This window comes from Ranitomeya variabilis, chromosome 5 (assembly GCF_051348905.1).
Source record: "Ranitomeya variabilis isolate aRanVar5 chromosome 5, aRanVar5.hap1, whole genome shotgun sequence".
NCBI classification, from domain to species: domain Eukaryota; kingdom Metazoa; phylum Chordata; class Amphibia; order Anura; family Dendrobatidae; genus Ranitomeya; species Ranitomeya variabilis.
The window spans coordinates 235,274,249-235,295,459 of record NC_135236.1 but is presented as its reverse complement, the minus strand read 5'-3'; the positions used below and the strand labels follow the sequence as shown (position 1 = coordinate 235,295,459).

The 21,211-nt window shown below is 41.7% G+C and overlaps 1 protein-coding gene across 1 annotated transcript in view; it reads left to right on the top strand.

Moving 5' to 3' along the window:
* Positions 1–21,211, top strand: part of LOC143775586 (cysteine repeat modular protein 2-like) — a 422,741-nt gene that overhangs the window by 357,121 nt on the left and 44,409 nt on the right. The window contains exon 12 of the mRNA XM_077263910.1: positions 12,170–12,365. Coding sequence (XP_077120025.1) covers positions 12,170–12,365 — 196 coding nt within the window. The remainder of the gene's footprint in view (positions 1–12,169; positions 12,366–21,211) is intronic.

Below are 21,211 nucleotides of genomic sequence, written 5' to 3'. Positions count from 1 at the left end.
AGGGAGGGGGATGGTGACTCTCCCACCTTAGAAGGGCATTTGTAGAGGTAGGCTTGCGGTATGTTTTTGTATGAATGTGCCCTTCAGCTCTCTTTTGGATACAGAGGTCTAAGAAAGGAAGTTGGTCCTTATTATATTCAAAGGTGAATTTTAGGCCTAAGGGATTTACATTCAATTTAGTGACAAAATTAACCAACTCCGATGTTTCTCCATTCCAGACTAATAAAACATCGTCCAGATATCGTGCCCAGAATATTATCTTTGAGCATTCATCCTCATAATCATCCCCAAAGACTATTGTCTCCTCCCACCAGCCCAGGAGCAAATTTGCGTACGATGGCGCACAAGAAATGCCCATCGCAGTGCCCCTGAGCTGGTGGAAGATTTTGCCATTGAATGTAAAGATGTTTCTTGTCAGACAGAATTCAAGTAACTCGAGAACAAACCTGTTGTGTTCCTGACATTGTTGACCTCTACCCTTCAGAAAATATTCTACCGCCCTTATTCCATCAGCATGGTTGATAGATGAATATAGGGCTTCAACGTCTATACTGCAGAGTATAGATTCTCGATCTAGGGTTAAGCCATCTAATTTTCTCAAAAGGTCCGTTGAGTCCCTAGTATAGGAGTTCAGAGCTGATGCAAAAGGTTTTAAAATCTTGTCTAGATATATCCCAACACAATAGCTAACGCTCTCAATTCCAGATACTATTGGCCTTCCTTTTAAGGGTAGTAAGCCCTTATGCACTTTCGGGAGGCAATAGAACGTTGCCATTGTTGGGTGTTTCGGATATAGGAAATTATATTCATTTTTATCAATAAGTGATTTGGTAAGTCCTCTATCTAAGATCTCTTTTAGAGTTCTGACAAAGGTGGGAGTGGGATTACTCGATAACTGTTGATAAGACTCATAGTTGTTTAGTACATTCTCACACATAAGTTGATATTTCGTGACATCCATTATTACTATATTCCCACCTTTGTCTGAGGGCTTACAAACTATATTCCGATCTTGCTCTAAATTCAACAGCGCCTCCATTTCTTGCTTAGATAGATTAAAAGTAGTCCCCCTATTCCTTTTCTTGGCTAGATTTTCCAGATCTTTCGTTACTAATTCAAGGAATACATCCAGTGTGGATTGATCTCCTGAATTAGGGGGCATTTTATGGCTTTTGGCCCTACAGTCTGTAAACGGGCCCTCCCCTGTATGTTCTGGTAAAGGGTCAGATAGCCCATAGAGTAATCTTATATCTGGTAGCAATGTGTCTGGAACATTCATCTCCATACTTGTGCGTTTATCTTCCCTAATGAAGTGCTTCCTCCACTTCAATTTTCTCACAAAGAGATGCAAATCTTTCACGCTCTCAAACAGTTGAAAATCGGATGTAGGTACAAAGCTCAAACCTCTATTTAGCACCTGTAATTCTGTATCATTCAAGACCTTTTCAGACAAATTAATGATCTGATTGGGTTCGGCCTCTGTCAGTTGTTTGTTCCTGGTTTGCTTCTCAGGAAATAGCCCTGATCTAAAAAACGGTTGTTGGTTAATCTGTCCCCTGGTCTACTTCTTTGATTTCCCCTCCCTCTTTGTCTCCCCCTAGGTGGTTTCGTACGTATCTCTGAATCCGAGAGGTCCGTATCCGTAGAGGATATGTCCGTCTCAAAATTTCTGTTAGAATTACTTTGGAAATTCCTATTCACTGGGATGTTGTATGCCTTATTCTCTTTAAATTCTTGTAGGTCCCGTACAAAGTTACGATGCTTCCTTTCTTTTATATTATATTGGTATCTTTCAATTACGTTTTGGAGAAGGGTCTCTTTTGAGGCAAAGTCAGGCTCCGTTGAGAATTTTTTTGTGATCTCTATTTGTTCTTTCAACTGATCACTAGTTTTTGATAGAGTCTTTTTTTCTTCTTCAAGAAGGATATTCATAAACCTCAAGGAGCCTGCCGTTGCCTCTTTTTCCCACCGTTCTCCCAGGAGGCACCCCCTGTACCTAAATCCTGGTTGCAGAGTTATTCTCAGGTGTCTTGGAACTATTCCTGCCTTTATATAGTTTTCCAAACTCTGCACTTCCCACCAACTAGAGACTTGGTTCTTGTAGATTCTAGTTAGCTCTTTAAATGCGTTATTATAGGAAGGAGTATATTTTGGTTGTATAAAGGTATTCTCTGAGAAAACCTCTTTTACCTCTGCCACCCAGGTGTCTGTGTTGATTCCCTTAGTCAGAAAACCGGCCATGCCGTTATTTAGTAGATTTAGTCTAGTGCCACCAATCAGTTCAAAAATGAAAAATAGCAAGGTAGGGCTGTAGTTACATAAATAATATATAGTAAAATATAACTTTTAATCTTATCTGTTTAAAATGAGCTGTAATATCTCATAAAATCCATATAATACACAACAAACAACATTTAAATACTTATTGATAAAAATGAATATAATTTCCTATATCCGAAACACCCAACAATGGCAACGTTCTATTGCCTCCCGAAAGTGCATAAGGGCTTACTACCCTTAAAAGGAAGGCCAATAGTATCTGGAATTGAGAGCGTTAGCTATTGTGTTGGGATATATCTAGACAAGATTTTAAAACCTTTTGCATCAGCTCTGAACTCCTATACTAGGGACTCAACGGACCTTTTGAGAAAATTAGATGGCTTAACCCTAGATCGAGAATCTATACTCTGCAGTATAGACGTTGAAGCCCTATATTCATCTATCAACCATGCTGATGGAATAAGGGCGGTAGAATATTTTCTGAAGGGTAGAGGTCAACAATGTCAGGAACACAACAGGTTTGTTCTCGAGTTACTTGAATTCTGTCTGACAAGAAACATCTTTACATTCAATGGCAAAATCTTCCACCAGCTCAGGGGCACTGCGATGGGCATTTCTTGTGCGCCATCGTACGCAAATTTGCTCCTGGGCTGGTGGGAGGAGACAATAGTCTTTGGGGATGATTATGAGGATGAATGCTCAAAGATAATATTCTGGGCACGATATCTGGACGATGTTTTATTAGTCTGGAATGGAGAAACATCGGAGTTGGTTAATTTTGTCACTAAATTGAATGTAAATCCCTTAGGCCTAAAATTCACCTTTGAATATAATAAGGACCAACTTCCTTTCTTAGACCTCTGTATCCAAAAGAGAGCTGAAGGGCACATTCATACAAAAACATACCGCAAGCCTACCTCTACAAATGCCCTTCTAAGGTGGGAGAGTCACCATCCCCCTCCCTTGAAAAAGGGCATCCCCAAAGGGCAGTATATAAGAATTCGCCGAAACTGCTCCTCAGAAATGGATTACAGGGAACAGGCGACGGACTTACGTCAACGGTTCCAAAATAGAGGATACCCGGATGGGATACTCAGGAAAGCTTATAGAGAAACGAGAGGCATGAATAGAACGGGTTTATTGAATCCAACAAACCGAGAAGAGGGAGACTTGAAAAGTCGATTCATTACGACTTATAGTTCGGGAGCGGATAAAGTTAGGTCAATCCTTACAAAACATTGGTCAATTTTGAGGATGGATGATGACATTGGAGACCTGGTGGGACCCTATCCCCTGATCACCTATAAAAAAGGGAGATCAATAAGCGATAGGATTGTACGGAGCCACTTTACTCCTCCAAAAAATGAAATGTGGTTGACCAATAAAATCAAAGGTTGTTACAGATGTAAGGGATGTGTAGGTTGTCCAGTAATGAAAACGGGCCAATACTTCAAAAGCAATGTTACCAACCAGGAATACAAAATTCGCCACTTTATAAATTGCCGGTCTAGAGGAATCATATATAAGGCAACATGCTCATGCGGCATGGAATATGTGGGAAAGACCACACGTGAATTGAGGAGAAGAGTGGGAGAACACCTGAGGGACATTGCCTTGGGGAGAGATACACCCCTGGCAAGACACATTGCCACTGTACATGATGGGGATGTATCGGGCTTGAGATTCATGGGGATTGATAAGATAGAGGCACCAAAAAGGGGTGGAGACTGGGACAGGAGGGTGTTGCAATGCGAGACGAAGTGGATATTTCGTCTTAAAACACAGCAACCCCTGGGTCTCAATGAGAACCTGACTTTTTCTTGTTTCTTATAAAACGGTAACCCTGGCAACATATATCAATTTTTATAATTAGTGTTGCTAACGACCCCCCTGTCTCATTCCTCTAAAAGAAACCCCTCTCTATTCTATCCTGATCTATCACACTTATGGCGTTCCTTTTTCTGGCACATAGGTAGAATACTGATTAAGATAGGGAATGATAGGATTATGTAGGGACAGCCGCCGTGGAGTTGGGGGCGCCAGCTCTCGTTTTTAGGGTGCCAACCCCCACTGACAAGGTAGGAAGGAAATTAGGGATGTATTAGGGTGAAGTAGCAAGCCCAAGGCCCACTAGGTCTCCAATCGTCACTCCCCCTCTAAGACTAATTTCTGGAACCAAATATACATTTGAAACAAATAAAGGTGAACCTCTTTAAAGTAAAGGACCCTATTTACCACTCCCCTATATCTTGCAACCTGAAGGGAAACCCCCCTCTACAACCCCTAGGATAGGAATTCTGATTAAAAGATTAAAAATCATTGATTAAAAATCTTTGATTAATAAATCATTAGTAATTAAAAAATCAAAAGAAATGGATATGGCTTTATTAGCTCTGGGAAAATTCCTGGAGGAATCACTGGGATAGATGTGTTGAAAACCCGAAGTTAGGAAACCATAAAGACATTGCCTACTAGATCCTCCCTCCAAGGATTGGAGGTTGTAGGATGTGTTAAAGAAATATGGGAATATACCCTCCCCCCTGTATACAAAATATATAACGAATTGTTAGGAGGATTGGAGGGGTGAAATAAGGTTATACATGGCAGGCACTTTTTTCTGCTCCCTCCGGAGAAGGAGTGAATTCTACCATCCTCCGGACCGGTAATGGTGCTGGCTTAGTATTATGCGCCGCATTAAAATGAAAACTGCAGATTAACTATGCGACTCCTTAGTTACATGTGGAGAAGCTTGCGTGCCATCATGCGTTTCATGATGACACACCTCCGAAGGGAGCGCATTGCGTCGTAGATCATGTGACCGCCAGGCACCCGGAAATGGAGCTCCGGCAATCCACACGCGCAGAGAGATGGACACTTCAGTATAAAAGTAAGACATCGTACGCGCGGTGACCTACCCTCCTAAGTGTGCATGCCTGTATGGTGTATGGCACACTTGCCGCTATATTGAATGACCTCTCCCCTGATGACTGGGAAATAAGAAACGCGTCGGGAGATTCTGTTATGAAGGAGGACGTCGGGAGAGTTGGATGAGACTTAGAGTAATGAGGTCTCGAAAAGGGCAAGTGGAGAGCCCCCTCATGAATAGAAGCATCGCAACCTACCCTGACTCAGACCGTGAAACAAGGGACTTTATTTGGTGAGATTGTTCCTGTATTTCAACGGTTAATATAAGTGGCATATTCAGACATAGATTGGACCACTTTAAGAAGCATTTTTTTCTCTTTGGGGGAAGCAATATCCCATATATTGAAAAAGAAAAAAAAGTGCATTGTGCTGGAGAATATAGTGCATGATTGAAGCACTAAGGAGTATTTAAATGTTGTTTGTTGTGTATTATATGGATTTTATGAGATATTACAGCTCATTTTAAACAGATAAGATTAAAAGTTATATTTTACTATATATTATTTATGTAACTACAGCCCTACCTTGCTATTTTTCATTTTTGAACTGATTGGTGGCACTAGACTAAATCTGGCTTTGAGTGGAACTGCTGATCTTTGAGGTTGGCTTTCTCAGCTGCCCTCGTTTATTGCTTCTGCTGGCTTCCCTATTTAACTCTGCCCAGGTCGTTAGTTCATGCCAGCTGTCAATGTCTCAGTACTGGTTCAGATCTCTCTTGGATTTCTCTGATGACCTGTCTACTCCAGCAGAAGCTAAGTCCTTGCTAGTCATTTGCTGTTCATCGTTTTTTGTATATATTTTTCAGTACATGCTATGTTTCTAGTCCAGCTTGCTATTATGATATTTCCTTGCTAGCTGGAAGCTCTGGGGGTGCAGAGCTGCACCACCACACCGTGAGTCGGTGTGGAGGTCTTTTTGCACACTCTGCGTGGTTTTTGTAGTTTTTATACTGACCGCATAGTTCCCTTTCCTATCCTCTGTCTATCTAGAGAAGATTCGGCTTCCTTTGCTAAAATCTGTTTCATTCCTGTGTTTGTTACTTTCCTCTTAACTCACAGTTAATATTTGTGGGGGGCTACCTTTACTTTGGGGAATTTCTCTGAGGCAAGGTAGGCTGCTATTTCTATCTTTAGGGGTAGTTAGCTCTTAGGCTGTGAAGAGGCGTCTAGGGAGAGTTAGGTACGCTCCATGGCTATTTCTAGTGTGTGTGATAGGATTAGGGATTGCGGTCAGTAGAGTTACCACCTTCTCAGAGCTTGTCCCAGGTTTTTCTGTTTTAACCATCAGGTCATTTCGGGTGCTCCTAACCACCAGGTCCATAACACCCCGCTCACACACATCGCTGAGTGAGCGGACATTCTTTCAGCCTAGCCAGCCTCCACATTACCCCGCAGCCCTATGGTGCAGTCCGCACTTACCAAGCCCAGTACAACATCGCTCTCAAGCAGGACGACTGATACTCTCCACGCTGTGTTCACTCCTGCTTCTACACCTAGTGAGTACATGTGTTTACACCAGTAAGCATGCTTGCATTACGGGCTACCATCGGGTGGATTATTCGGGGAGGTTTTGTCCGTATTCATATGTGCACAATCCTTTGAGGATCCAGGCTTATCATTGAACTACTGTGTTTGCCAACTTCCAGGACTTCCCTATGGTGGAAGGTAGTATGTAGGACACCTTCCAGTACTACCACTCCACAAGCACAGGTGATTTATTTATTTGAAAAACCATCAAGTGCTACAAAGAATCTGGCTTACATGAGGACCGCCCCAGGAAAGGAAAACCAAGAGTCACCTCTGCTTCTGAGGATAAGTTTATCTGAGTCACCAACCTCAGAAATCGCAGGTTAACAGCAGCTCAGATTACAGACCAGGTCAATGCCACACAGAGTTCTAGCAGCAGACACATCTCTACCACAACTGTTAAGAGGAGACTTTGTACAGCAGGCCTTCATGGTAAAATAGCTGCTAGGAAACCACTGCTAATGACAGGCAACAAGCAGAAGACACTTCTTTGGGCTAAAAAACACAAGGAATGGACATTAGACCAGTGGAAATTTGTGCTTTGGTCTGATGAGTCCAAATTTGAGATCTTTGATTCCAACCGTGTCTTTGTGCGACGCAGAAAAGGTGAATGGATAGACTCTACATGCCTGGTTCCCACCGTGAAGCATGGAGGAGGAGTGATGGTGTGGGGGTGCTTTGCTGGTGACACTGTTGGGGATTTATTCAAAATTGAAGGCATACTGAACCAGCATGGCTACCACAGCATCTTGCAGCGGCATGCTATTCCATCCAGTTTGCATTTAGTTGGATCATCATTTATTTTTCAACACGACAATGACCCCAAACACACTTCCAGGCTGTGTAAGGGCTATTTGACCAAGAAGGAGAGTGATGGGGTGCTACGCCAGATGACCTGGTCTCCACAGTCACCAGACCTGAACCCAATCGAGATGGTTTGGGGTGAGTTGGACCGCAGAGTGAAGGCAAAAGGGCCAACAAGTGCTAAGCATCTCTGGGAACTCCTTCAAGATTGTTGGAAGACCATTCCCGGTGACTACCTCTTGAAGCTCATCAAGAGAATGCCAAGAGTGTGCAAAGCAGTCATCAAAGCAAAAGGTGGCTACTTTGAAGAACCTAGAATATAAGACACTAGATTGTGGCCCGATTCTAACGCATCGGGTATTCTAGAATATGCATGTCCCCGTAGTATATGGACAATGATGATTCCAGAATTCGAGGCAGACTGTGCCCGTCGCTGATTGGTCGAGGCAACCTTTATGACATCATCGTCGCCATGGCAACCATTATGACATCTACGTCGATACTGTGCCCGTCGCCTGGCGGCCTCGACCAATCAGAGATGCGGGATTTCCAGGACAGACAGACAGACAGACAGACAGACAGAAAAACCCTTAGACAATTATATATATAGATAATTTCAGTTGTTTCACACTTTTTTGTTAAGTATATAATTCCACATGTGTTAATTCATAGTTTTGATGCCTTCAGTGTGAATGTACAATTTTCATAGTCATGAAAATACAGAAAAATCTTTAAATGAGAAGGTGTGTCCAAACTTTTGGTCTGTACTGTAAGTCCCTGTTAGACCTTTTGGCCAAAATACCCAGATCTGGTTTTCAGGCCTTTCCTCCACACAATCGTCATCATCCCTAACTTGGCTGACTTTTGCCTCAGTTTCGAGAGCTCCTTGTCTCTCACCTGATCCCTTCTCTAGATTTACCCTGACTCACAGTGCCAGTGCCAGTGCCCCTACTACCATGGCTGACAGAGCCACAAAAACAGCTAGGTGTTTGAATGATGTTCTCCATCTTCTCCAGCCTCATGTCATTTGAGTACAAATGCTAACTCTTCATCTCATTCATCAAATCAACTGGAAGAAGTTTTTATTAGTGATGAGCGAATATACTCATTACTTGAGAGTTCTCGAGCATGCTCGGGGGTCCTCCGAGTATTTTTTAGTGCTCGGAGATTTAGTTTTTCTTGCCGCAGCTGAATGATTTACATCTGCTAGCCAGCATAAGTACATGTGGGGATTCCGTAGCAACCAGGCGACCCCCACATGTACTCATGCTGGCTAACAGATGTAAATCATTCAGCTGCGGCAAGAAAAACTAAATCTCCAAGCACTAAAAAATACTCGGAGGACCCCCGAGCATGCTCGAGAAATCTCGAGTAACGAGTATATTCGCTCATCACTAGTTTTTATATACGATACGATACGATACGATACACTTTATTGATCCCGTGGGAAATTATGGTATCACAGCAGCACAACTTACATCATAAGAATCATAAAATGAATTACTTAATTGACATGACAGTTTGTTGACAGAAGGACATTATACATTAGAATAGGACATACACAGCGGGTGAACTGAAAAGTAGAAGAAATAAAGTAGACAATCCCCTTTATGATTTAACCCTAATGTTATTGTTGTACATCCCCATAGCAGTTGGCACAAACGATTTCCTAAATTTTTCCTTATATATTGGCCCCCAGAGTACTGTGGCTTAGGGGACTAAGGGACAGAACTGATAGAGTTGTCATTGACAGCATTGAAAGTTTGAATTGTAAAACATGAATTGTTATGGCAATGCATAAGGACACTGACGCAAGCTGATGGTGTTCTTGTTAAAAGTATCATCTTGCTATGACTGAGATGAGTGATGTGCCATGTATTCATAATACTCTCCACTACTCCCCAGCTAATACCCTTGTATTTGGTAGTATTCCTGCCTAGATGGCTGGTGCCAGTGATAGTGATTTAGCTGCTATGATATGGAGTTTTTTTGCGTTACTCTTTTACTATGCATTGTTTCCATAATTAACTTTAGTAATTGTTTTTAACTCCAATTATTCTAGCCTTGCTGAAAAGTACACAAAAAGAAATGCTAGGTAGGTAGGTACACATTGAAAAAGCAATATGTGGCAACAGCATGCAGTATTGGCATGGTGTTTATGGGTCTTAAATTGGACTAGTATAACAGATGTGCAAAAACACACTATTTAGTATTAATAATTTTTTTGCTATTTTCACAAAATTATTTTCCTTCCCAAAAAGAATGTAACAAGAAATGTTAGGTTCGTACCTACACATCCATAAAGCCAGCAAATGCAACAGAACACAGCATTGGTGTGTCATGTGTGGTTGTTAAATTTGCTTAGTAATGCAGGTGTGCAAAACAACAAAGTCCCATTTAAATGTCTTTATTTTATATACAAGTTTCTTCCTATTTTTAAGCAAAATTCTCCCCTTTTCCCAAAAAGGATATAACAAGAAATGCTAGGTAGGTACTTCCACATCCAAAACAACTACAACTAGCAAAAAACACAGTACATCCGTGAAGTGTACGGTTGTGAAACAAAAAAAATGTGTAAAACCATGCAGTATATGCAAAGTTAAATGTTTGGATTTTGATTTTTATATTAATAATTTTTATTAAAAATCAATTATTCCTTCCCAAAAAAGGACATACCAAGAAATGTTAGGAGGGTACATATCCAAAAAGTCATCAACTGTGACATGCATTGGCTTGTGCAGATGTGAAATTTGACCAGTAAAACAGGTATGCAAAAAAAAAATATATAGAAAAATAAGGCTAAAAGCCACAGCCAGCTTACCGACAGACCGAAGGAGCACGGAGATTTCGTCCCGACCAAGACGTGCAGCAATGGAAGATGAGGAAAAGGTGTGTACTCCAGCTCCTAAGGAGCTGGAGTACACACCTTTTCCTCATCTTCCAATGCAAAAAAAAAAATTGTGACGCACATCAGACACGGACAACACATTTTGAGGTATACAGTCACAGATAAATGTTTGGTCTTTGGTTAATTTTGTTTTAAAAAATAATTAATTCTTCCCTCTCAGCCAAAAGACTTGCAAAGGAAATGTGAAAACTCAGTACATTATCTCGCGTGTGACAATCACACTTTCTCTGGCACAAAGTTAAATTTTTATTAGAAAATATTGTGATGGATTGCTGCTTTCTAGTGCTTGAAGAATGACGTAAAAAATGTGTAATTTAAAAAGAACCTGTCACCAGAAATAACACTGCTAACCTGCAAATATGCAATTAATCTGCAGCTTAAAAGCATTATTATGCTGTCCAGCACCTACGCGCAACCAAATTCAGCAGGGAGAAAATTATCTTTATTCTCCCCTGCTGAACACTCCTCCCATCAGCTTAAAGGGAACCTGTCACCCCCAAAATGGAAGGTGATCTAAGCCCACTGGCATCAAGGGCTTATCTACAGCATTCTGTAATGCTGTAGATAAGCCCCAATGTATCCTAAAAGATGAGAAAAAGAGGTTAGATTATACTCACCCAGGGGCGGTCCCAGTCCAGTTCTGGTCCGATGGGTGTCGCGGCCTGCGGTCCGGCGCCTCCTATCTTCATCAGATGATGTCCTCTTTTTCTCTTCACTCTGTGGCTCCGGTGCAGACATACTTTGGCTGCCCTGTTGAGGGCAGAGCAAAGTACTGCAGTGCGCAGGCGCCGGGAAAGGTCAGAGAGGCCCGGCGCCTGCGCACTGCAGTACTTTGCTTCCAGAATGCTGTAGATAAGCCCCTGATGCTGGTGGGCTTAGCTCACCTTCCATTTTGGGGGTGACAGGTTCCCTTTAAGGCATTTTTAAATAGAGCTTGATCCTATCTTCCCATATAATTGTAGGGTTTTAGCCCTGAAGAGGCATCATGTTAGGTTTAAGGACCCAACAAAGGGATATGACTGGCTATTGGTCTCACATGAATTGACCAATTGGTGCGCTAAGTACCTTAATTTTTTTTAACATGTTTTCTATAGCAGTAATGCAGTTCCAATTTCATGTATTGAGTCTTTACATGTTATAGCGTTTCAGAGTGCAGCTTAATTTGTTAATTGGCTGTGCTATAACATGTGATGTCATATAAAGAAGCATGTGCAGCCTCATCTTAGGTCATATGATCCCTCTCTGGCTGCTGCAAACTTCTGCTATGTGTAAAATTACAGCAGGCATTTTTGAGGAGATTGCCATTGGGGTTAATAACGATAAAATTACAAATTGTTTGAATTTTCCTGTACCTGCTAATTTTCGAAAATATGATACAAATTAAATTTCCATTGAATCAATTCACTCATCTCTGCTATATTACTATCAGTCCCCGTCCCCACACATTACATATAATTTCATGAAAAGCCAAGAAATGGGCTCTCAGGACAACAAGCCAATCAAACAAAGTATCTCTCCTTGCTTTAATCACCCACAACTGGTAGCGCCCAGATGTCAATTTATTCATGAATGTTGAGGAAGAATTTAATGGAATGGCACAATAAATAATCATAAGAAAAAAAAGTTACAGAATTTTTAGTTAATGAAGAATTCATTGCAAATTACACAGGAGACATTCTAAAGTCAACTCAACAACAACACATAATGTAACTTTTGTTCACTGCAGAAAGCACTTGTGTAAAGCAATGTCCCACTGGGACATACAATACAAGCGAAGAAGCAGATGGGATTACACTTGGCTTCTGTTCAGCATGCCACCAGGTATGCACAACATGCCATGGAGGATCAGCCAAGGACTGTGATTTGTGTGCTTCGGGATACTACAAACTGCTTCACCTCTGCATACTACATTGCCCCCCTGGGTAAGTACATTGATGTGCTCTAATGTTCTAGTAGCTTATGTGTACTGTCATCCATGCTAATAACTGCCGCTTTGTATCTTCACTTACCTTACATATCTAACATCGAATCATGCTATGTTCGGTCTACTGCTTGTGTATTGTATATTTAGCTACTACTGGTTAATTCATGTGTTCCTGTGTTTCTAATTATACTTGAGGAAATATGGCAAGTCTCCTTCATTGTTTCAAGTGAAATGGGCTGAAAAGCAATAACGACCACAGCAACTTCTAAAAGTATGGAGTCTAAGTAATGAAGTGGGTGCAGTACCACTCTACAGATTACCATGGCCATTTCAAACACTTGATTGGTGGGGGTGTCAAGAATACGACAAGGTTCAGACATTAATTTTAAAGAACCCAGATGATACCCTTTTATAATGAATCTGCCTAGTTAAGAATGAATGCATTTCCTTATTACTATTATTTCTATATTTATGATGCACTACTGTGTTATGAAAGTAAGTACATAATACAAATGGATAAAATAAAGGGGGTAATGATCCCTTCCCTGATGTGCTGACAATCTGTGTCAGACTACATTCACATATCTGTGTTTTGGAGTCAGATGATGGACTGTGATGCAATAGACCAGCACATATATGAGGCTACTGAATTCACATTAGGAGGTCTGCAGATTATCTGTGCATGGTAGTCCATACTCAGACCCTGAAAAATGTATGTGTGAATCTGGCCTTACAGTACAGTGGGGGATTTCACTGACACATATGAAAACTCACTATACATATGCATGCAAACAAATATTTGTGATGTGCAGAAATAGATGTACAAAGACAAACAATACAAATATTACATTGAGAACATGTATTGTATATGTGTTACATGTTTATGTATTAAGAAGTAGGGATGGGCAAATCCGAAAGGTAAAGTTCGGGGTCCGCACTGAATACCTAGGGTCTGTGCACAGACCCTGAACAAGGACTTCTCCTTGTAGTCTGTGTTACTGTTTATGTTCGGCAGCCGGAATAACCATCGTTTAACATGCTGTCATCTGTGTGACAGCGCATGAAATACCAGTTCTGATCAGCAGTAAGTTTTTTACCGCCGGCCAGAGAGCTGTGGTTCCCACGCTGTCATGCTGTCATACAGTTGACAGCATGTTTGTCAGCGGCTGTGACCGGTGGCAAAAAGGTTACCGCTGGTCACAGGCGTTGGCTGATGAGAGTACTACTCTCATCAACCTACACATGGTCTCACTGATAGTAGCAAGTACAGGCATATGATGATGAGTTTTCATCAGCCGGCAACTGTGCAATAAATAAATAAAATTAAAAAATGGTATGGAGTATTCTTGATAACCAGCGCAGGCAAAACCAGCTGCTGTGGGCCTGCAGGCCTCAGCTGTCAGCATTATCCTGGCTGGTCATCAAAAATAGAGGGGTCCCCTCACCGTTTTTTTAAATTTAAATTATTTAAATAAATAATTTAAAAAACTAATGGGGTGTTCCCCCCATCCTTTTTGACAACTAGCCAAGCTAAAGCAGACAGCTGGGGGCTGGTATTCTCAGACAAGGGGCCTTGGATATTGGCCCTCCCCAGCTTAAAAATAGCAGCCCGCAGCCACCCCAGAAAAAACACATCTATTATATGCGCTAATTCTGCGCTTTGCCCGACTCTTCCAACTTTGTTTGTGGAGTTGATGTCAGCTTTGTAATGTCAGCTGACGTCAAGCTCGGGGATTAGTAATGGAAAGGCATCTGTAACACGCTCCATTAATAACCCCCGTAATTGAAAGTAAGAAGGACACACACACGTGAAAAAGTCCTTTAATTGTACAAAACACACATTAAAAATCCTTTATTTGACATAAACACTCCACACTTTTTTATCCATTGATTACTGTAAAATTAAAAATAATAAAACATATTCCTCACCTGTCCAATAACAATCCATTTGTCCCATGAAGAGGACAACTCTGCTTAATGTAGATTGCATGGCTGAGTGGTAGCATGATGCGAATCCAGCCGTGAATCTATGAGAAACTGATAGCTGCCTCTACTAACCTCTGGGCTTCATGTCGGCTGGCAATACAAAGCTGAGATCTACCCCACATATATTACTCCACTTGCCACCGCACCTGTACAAGTAGGAAGAGTCGGGCAAAGCACCAGAATCTAATAGATGCACCTTTTCTGGGGAGGATGTGGGTTGTTATTTTTAGGCTGGGGACGGCCAATATCCATGGCCCCTACTAAGCCTGAGAATAGCAGCCCCTAGCTGTCTGCTTTAGCTTGGCTAGTTGTCAAAAATGTGGGGGACTTCACGCCGGTTTTAAAATTATTTATTTCAATAATTAAAATAAGCGTGGGGACCCCACTATTTTTGATAACCAGTCAAGATAAAGCTGACAGCTGGAGGCTGCATCTCGCACCTGTCAACTTTATTTGCGCAGATTATCAAGAATAGGGAAGACCCAAAGTCTTTTTTAATTTTTTTTTCTTTACATACAGCACTGGAGCTTACTGTACATGTAAATGAATAAATAAATAATTGAGAAAATGGTGTGGTGTCACCCTTAATTTTTATCTCCATCTGAGAAAAAGCTGATAGCTGGGACTGATGTTATTATTCTGGGAAGGGGCCAATATCCATTAAGCTTCCTAGGCTATTAATATTATCTCACAGCTGTCTGCGTAGCTTTTACTGGTTAGTAAATGAGGGACCACACGAAAAAAGTGATGTGGCATTTTTGCCCTAATATTACTCACCAGCAAAGGCTAAACAGACAGCTGTAGGCTGATATTAATAGACTGTGTAGTATTACAAATGCATAGGACACCAGTCACACATATACGTGTGATGCACAGTGATGCTTAATACTACACAGCCTTCCCCTTCATGAATTGGTAGGTTTGTGAGTGGCTGTTTGCATCAGTATTTTGCACCTGTTCTGCCCCCACCTTCATCAGGGGGATCTGCTGCATCCTGCTAGTGCATTGGTAATCTGACCTAGTGTTTGTACGGCTGTATCTTTTTCCTGTGATGTTTTTGCTTTAATATGTAGCTGCCTCTTTTAAAAGGGTCCAAATGTAATTGGACAGTTATCTCAAAATCTCTTTAAGGGCTGTCCCACACGTCCAGATAATTCCGGTACCGGAATAAATCGGTACCGGAGTTATCCGTGTCCGTGTGCCTGGGAACTCACGTAGGCCATACGTGCGGCACACGTGTGCTGCCCGTATGGCGAGTGGGTACCACACGGAGCGTGTGGTACCCACGCGTGTGGTACCCTGCATCGCGGATTCATATGTTCCCTGCAGCAGCGTTTGCTGCAGAGAAAATATGAAGAATAGTGTTTAAAATAAAGATCTATGTGTCCGCCGCCCCCCCACCCCCTGTGCGCCCCCCCGCTGTTCAGAAAATACTTACCCGCCTCCCTCGCTGCTTCCTGCTCTGGCCGCGGCTTCTAGTGTATGCGGTCACGTGGGGCCAATCATTTACAGTCATGAATATGTGGCTCCACCTCCCATAGGGGCGGAGCCGACTATTCATGATTGTAAATGATCAGCCCCACGTGACCGCATACAGGAGAAGATGGGGGCAGAGAGGAAGGAGTGACAGCCAACGTGGGAGCGGGTGAGTATTTTCTGAACAGCGGGGGGGGGGCGCACAGGGGGTGGGGGGGCGGCGGACACATAGATCTTTATTTTTAACACTATTATTCATATTTTCTCTGCAGCAAACGCTGCTGCAGGGAACATATGAATCGCGGCTTCAGCACCATGTGGGGGGGACAGCGCTTACTGTAGCGCTGTCTCCTGCACGCACACGGACCCCAGACGGAGAACGTCCATGTGAGGTCAGTGTTTTACACGGACCCATTGACTTTAATGGGTCCGTGTAATACGTGCGCTCCCACGAACACTGACATGTCTCCGTGTTTGGCACACGGAGACACGGTCAGCAAAAAATCAATGACATCTGAACAGATGCATTGATTTTTATGGGTCTACGTGTGTCAGTGTCTCCGGTACGTGAGGAAACTGTCACCTCACGTACCGGAGCCACTGACGTGTGAAACCGGCCTAATGGATTGCATGGACTATTCCCTCATTATTCCATCATCAATTAAGCAGCTAAAAGGACTGGATCTGACTTCAGGTGTTTCAGGCATTTGCATTTGGAAGCTTTGCTGTGAACCCATAACATACAGTCAAAGGAGCTCTCAATGTAAGAGAAACAGACCATCATTAGGAGAACGCAATGGGAAGCTTGGGAACTCAAAAAGGCCTGGCGGTCGACAGAAGACTTCAGTGGTGGATGATCACAGAATCCTTTACAAAAAATAGAAAAACCAGATTAGAATTCGCCAAAAAACATCAAAAGAAGTCAGCTAAAGTCTGGAATAACATTCTTTCAACAGATGAAACTAAAATAAAAGTGTGCCGCAGTGATGGGAAGAAGAAAGAATGGAGAAGGCTTGGAACGGCTGATGATCTAAAGCATATCACATCATCTGTTAAACATGGTGGAGACAGTGTTATGTCATGGGAATGCATGGTTTCCAATGGCACTGGGTCACTAGTGTTTACTGATGATGTTACTGAAGACAGAAAAAGCTGGATGAATTCTAAAGTGTACAGGGTTATACTTTCTGTTGAGATTCAACCAAATGAAGCAAGGTTGATTGGATAGCGCTTCACAGATATACACTGACACAAAACATACTGCAAAACCAACCCAGGAGTTTTTAAGGCAAATAAGTGAAATATTCTGCAAAAGCTGTCAGTCACCAGATCTCAACCCCATCGAGCATGCATTTCACAAGGCAAAACTTAAGGCAGAACGACGCACAAACAAGCAACAATTGAAGTCACCTGCAAGAAAGGCCTGGTAAAGCATCAAAGCTGGAAATCCAGCGTTTAGTGATATCCACGTCTTCCAGAATTCAGGTGGTCATTGCCTGCAATAGATTCTCTACAAAGTATTAAAATGAACATTTTATTTATGACAAAGTTAATTTGTCCGAATACTTTTGAGCCCCCAAAATGAGGAGGCTTTGTAGAAAAAATGGTTGCAGTTCTTAAATGTTTCACAGGATATTTTTGTTCAACCCCTTTTGTTAAACTTGAAAGTTGACACTTCATTTACATCTCAGTTGTTTAATATTAAATGAAAAAATAATGGCCTGCAGAGCCCAAATTACGAAGATTCAGTAAATGTCCAAATTTTTCTTGACCTAACTGTATATATTGCAATACCAAAAAACCACTGTATTGCAGTATCTTAATATACAGTTTACTTACCTTGTAATGTCTTCACATCCTGTTCCGTCCAGATGTGTCTGGATCCCAGAATTCCATGCGGCGGACGTTCACCGACCTCCATATTGGGACACCCAAGTGAAGGGTGTCTCATTATGGAAACTGCTGGTGGTACCAGCTTCTTGCGCTGTACCACCAGCAGAACACCGTCGCACCACACACACACACACACACACTGCATACGCCGTACGCACCACACACACACACACAAACACGCACTGTATATGCTGTACTCACCACACACACACTGAATACGTCATATGCAGCCTCTTACATGGTACCACCAGCAGAACACTGTCAGAAACACGCCGCTGCAGGAATCAGACGAATGATTCACTGCCCTCCACCATCTTTGTACAGGAGGAGCGCATAGCACATGGGGTAGACAGGTCAAGGAAGAGAGCACAGACGGGAGAATTTAGCACATGGGGAAAGAGAGAGTGGATAGTTGGGTGAGCACATGGGTGGGAGAGATTCTCAACTCTGCAAAGCCTGCCCCCATCGTGACATTACCGCCCTTCCAATGCGATAGCATCGGGCCTCCATCTAGTATAATATAACTGACATTCTTGTATGAAGCCCAGTAAGTGTGTCCTTCAGCAGGCACCTAACTCTCATGACAATCCCTTGGCACACTATGCAAGGGAATGATAACAATGGGAATTGGTGCCCTTCATACACCCTGTTGAGCCATAGCAATTGTCACACCAGATCTACTAATTAGAAAGGATGCTAAAACAATGCCAGCAGGTAGGAGCAGGTTTTCAGGGGTCTGGTCAGGCTGCCATGGACTACTGATGTGGTCACTGGACCAGGGTCTTGCAAATCTTTAAGATAAATTGCTCATAATACAACAATAAGGGGATAGCAACCACATTGTTTTGTCATATTATAGAAATAATAGGATTTGTTAATTTAGACACCTGCTGTATTACTTTGCTCCTGCTGATGTAAAAGGTTCCTGTTGTTTTGTGTAAGCATCTTCTATGGAGATCTACTCTATGTGCTTCAATCCATGATGTCCGAGCACAAAAGTAATGGAAACATTAATGAAGTTATTAGTGATAATGTACAAAGCATTGGCACAGTACTCATTTGTACTAGGCATTTGTGTACTCAAGGCAAAAATTCCATTACGCTCCCTCCCTTCTGATGGTGAGCTTTAGTGTATTTTTTTTAACAAGACAGATGAGGGCAATCATTGAATTCATTATAATCACAATGCACTTGCAGAGTACACCTTCATCTATAAAAAAAATATATATTTTAACTTAAAATTGTGTCCCCTCCCCCTGTATACGTTATGCCCTGGCCCAGCCCTACTTTAGAGAACAAAAAAGTTTAGATTAAAAACTCCACCGTAAAAATACTATAGAACTCATCCATTAGTTCATACCATCATAGCCTATTCGACTACTTACACACAGAGAAGCATGGGGGAGAGTGTTGGAGTAGAAGTAAATGGAAATTGAGATTGAGGATGCAGAAGAGGCTGAAAAGTATCCTTATTTAAAGGGGTTGCTAATTTTTTTTCTTGAATGCTCACCACTCCCCTGCCTCTCTTTCAGCTTGCAAAGGGATGCTGTACTCCTGAAGAGCGACAGTTCAGACCAACAGCAAAGTCGCTCCACTGGTCTGCTGCAGAGGCAACTTTTCCTCTGCAGGTTCGGAGGAGCGCAGGGACATTGAAGCTGGTAGGATCCAGCAATCCAGTTGACTTCAGAGCTGAGTTTGCAAGCTCTTAAGAAGGGAGCTTGCAGGTGCACGCTCCTTGCCTGGAAAGCCATCCAATGATGTTAGACCGCAGTTGTAAAGAGTAGCACACTATAAAATTAAAGATCTCTCTCTTCTTAAGAACAGGGAAGATTTTTAATAAGGTAAAGTGTGCAAAGTTGCTTGTTCTTATGATCACTTTGCAATTTTACCCATTTAAGACCTTGAACACAGTTTACAAACTATTGCCCCCTTCATTGTATCTCAAATCTGATACATATCCATGCCGTGAACGGTAAAGTGTTAAAATATAAAAGATTTGCCTCTCCACAGTCTTGCTACTTTCTGAAATATATGTCAATTCCTCTAGAGTAAGAAAGGGGAAAAAAAGGAAAATGAAGAAACTTCAAATCATTTGGGAAAAGCCATAAAGTTTTCAGCATTTCATTTATGGCACACAGTATATTTCAAATAATACATAGAGAATATGAGACCTCGCATGAGTCCAGCTCATTACTACTTCCTCTGCAAAATGATCTCATTAGAACACGCATAAAGCTATCAGACTGTAATAAAATAATGACATATAAAATGCCTTCTGCACTTCAGATTCCTTAGTATAGGTGTCTGTTACATGGAAATCTGGCTCAGATTGAGCGTTCTCGGGAATTTGTTATATGAAATACAAATTCAGTTTGAGGTTCTAGTTTAGATAGAGAATACGTTTTCTCCATTTACTTTTTTTTCTTAATAGGCTAAATATGTGTGAATTACTTAGATTCTATACACTTTAATTTTCATATATTATAAAGATTTTAGTTTATTACACTATTAACTGCATTAAAACTATACAGAATGTGCCTGTATCCTTCAGCAATAGATGCTTAGAACTTTAGAACTAAAAGACCATACAGCTGTATAGAAACATTCCGTCAGAATCTAAGGCTGATGATTTATTATGAAAACTGATGATATTATAGTGGCTAAAGAAGCTGGCTATCCACAAAACTGCCCGTTTGCTTCCTGCTTACTAACGTTTGTCTCCCAAATGGTAGACACAATGTACAGTGCCTTGCAAAAGTATGGTTTTTATCTCCAGTCTATCTGGAGAATATTACTGACAGCTGCCATATCACATTTACAGTGCCTTGCATTCGGCCCCCTTGAACTTTTCAACCTTTTCCCACATATCATGCTTCAAACATAAAGATACCAAATGTGAATTTTTGGTGAAGAATCAACAACAAGTGGAACCCAATTGTGAAGTTAAACAAAATTTATTGGCTATTTTAAATTTTTGTGGAAATTCAAAAACTGAAAAGTGGGGCGTGCAATATTATTCGGCCCCTTTACTTTCAGTGCAGCAATCTCACTCCAGAAGTTCATTGTGGATCTCTGAATGATCCAATGTTGTCCTAAATGCCTAATGATGATAAATATAATCCACCTTTGTGTAATCAAGTCTCCGTATAAATGTACCTGCTCTGTGATAGTCTCAGGGTTCTGTTTGAAGCACAGAGAGCATCATGAAGACCAAGGAACACAACAGGCAGGTCCATGATACTGTTGTGGAGAAGTTTAAAGCCGGATTTGGATACAAAATGATTTCCAAAACTTTAAACATCCCAAGGAGCACAGTGCAAGTGATCATATTGAAATGGAAGGAGTATCATACCACTGGAAATCTACCAAGACCCGGCCGTCCCTCTAAACTTTCATCTCAAACAAGGAGAAGACTGATCAGAGATGCACCCAAGTGGCCCATGATCACTCTGGATGAACTGCAGAGATCTACAGCTGAGGTGGGACAGC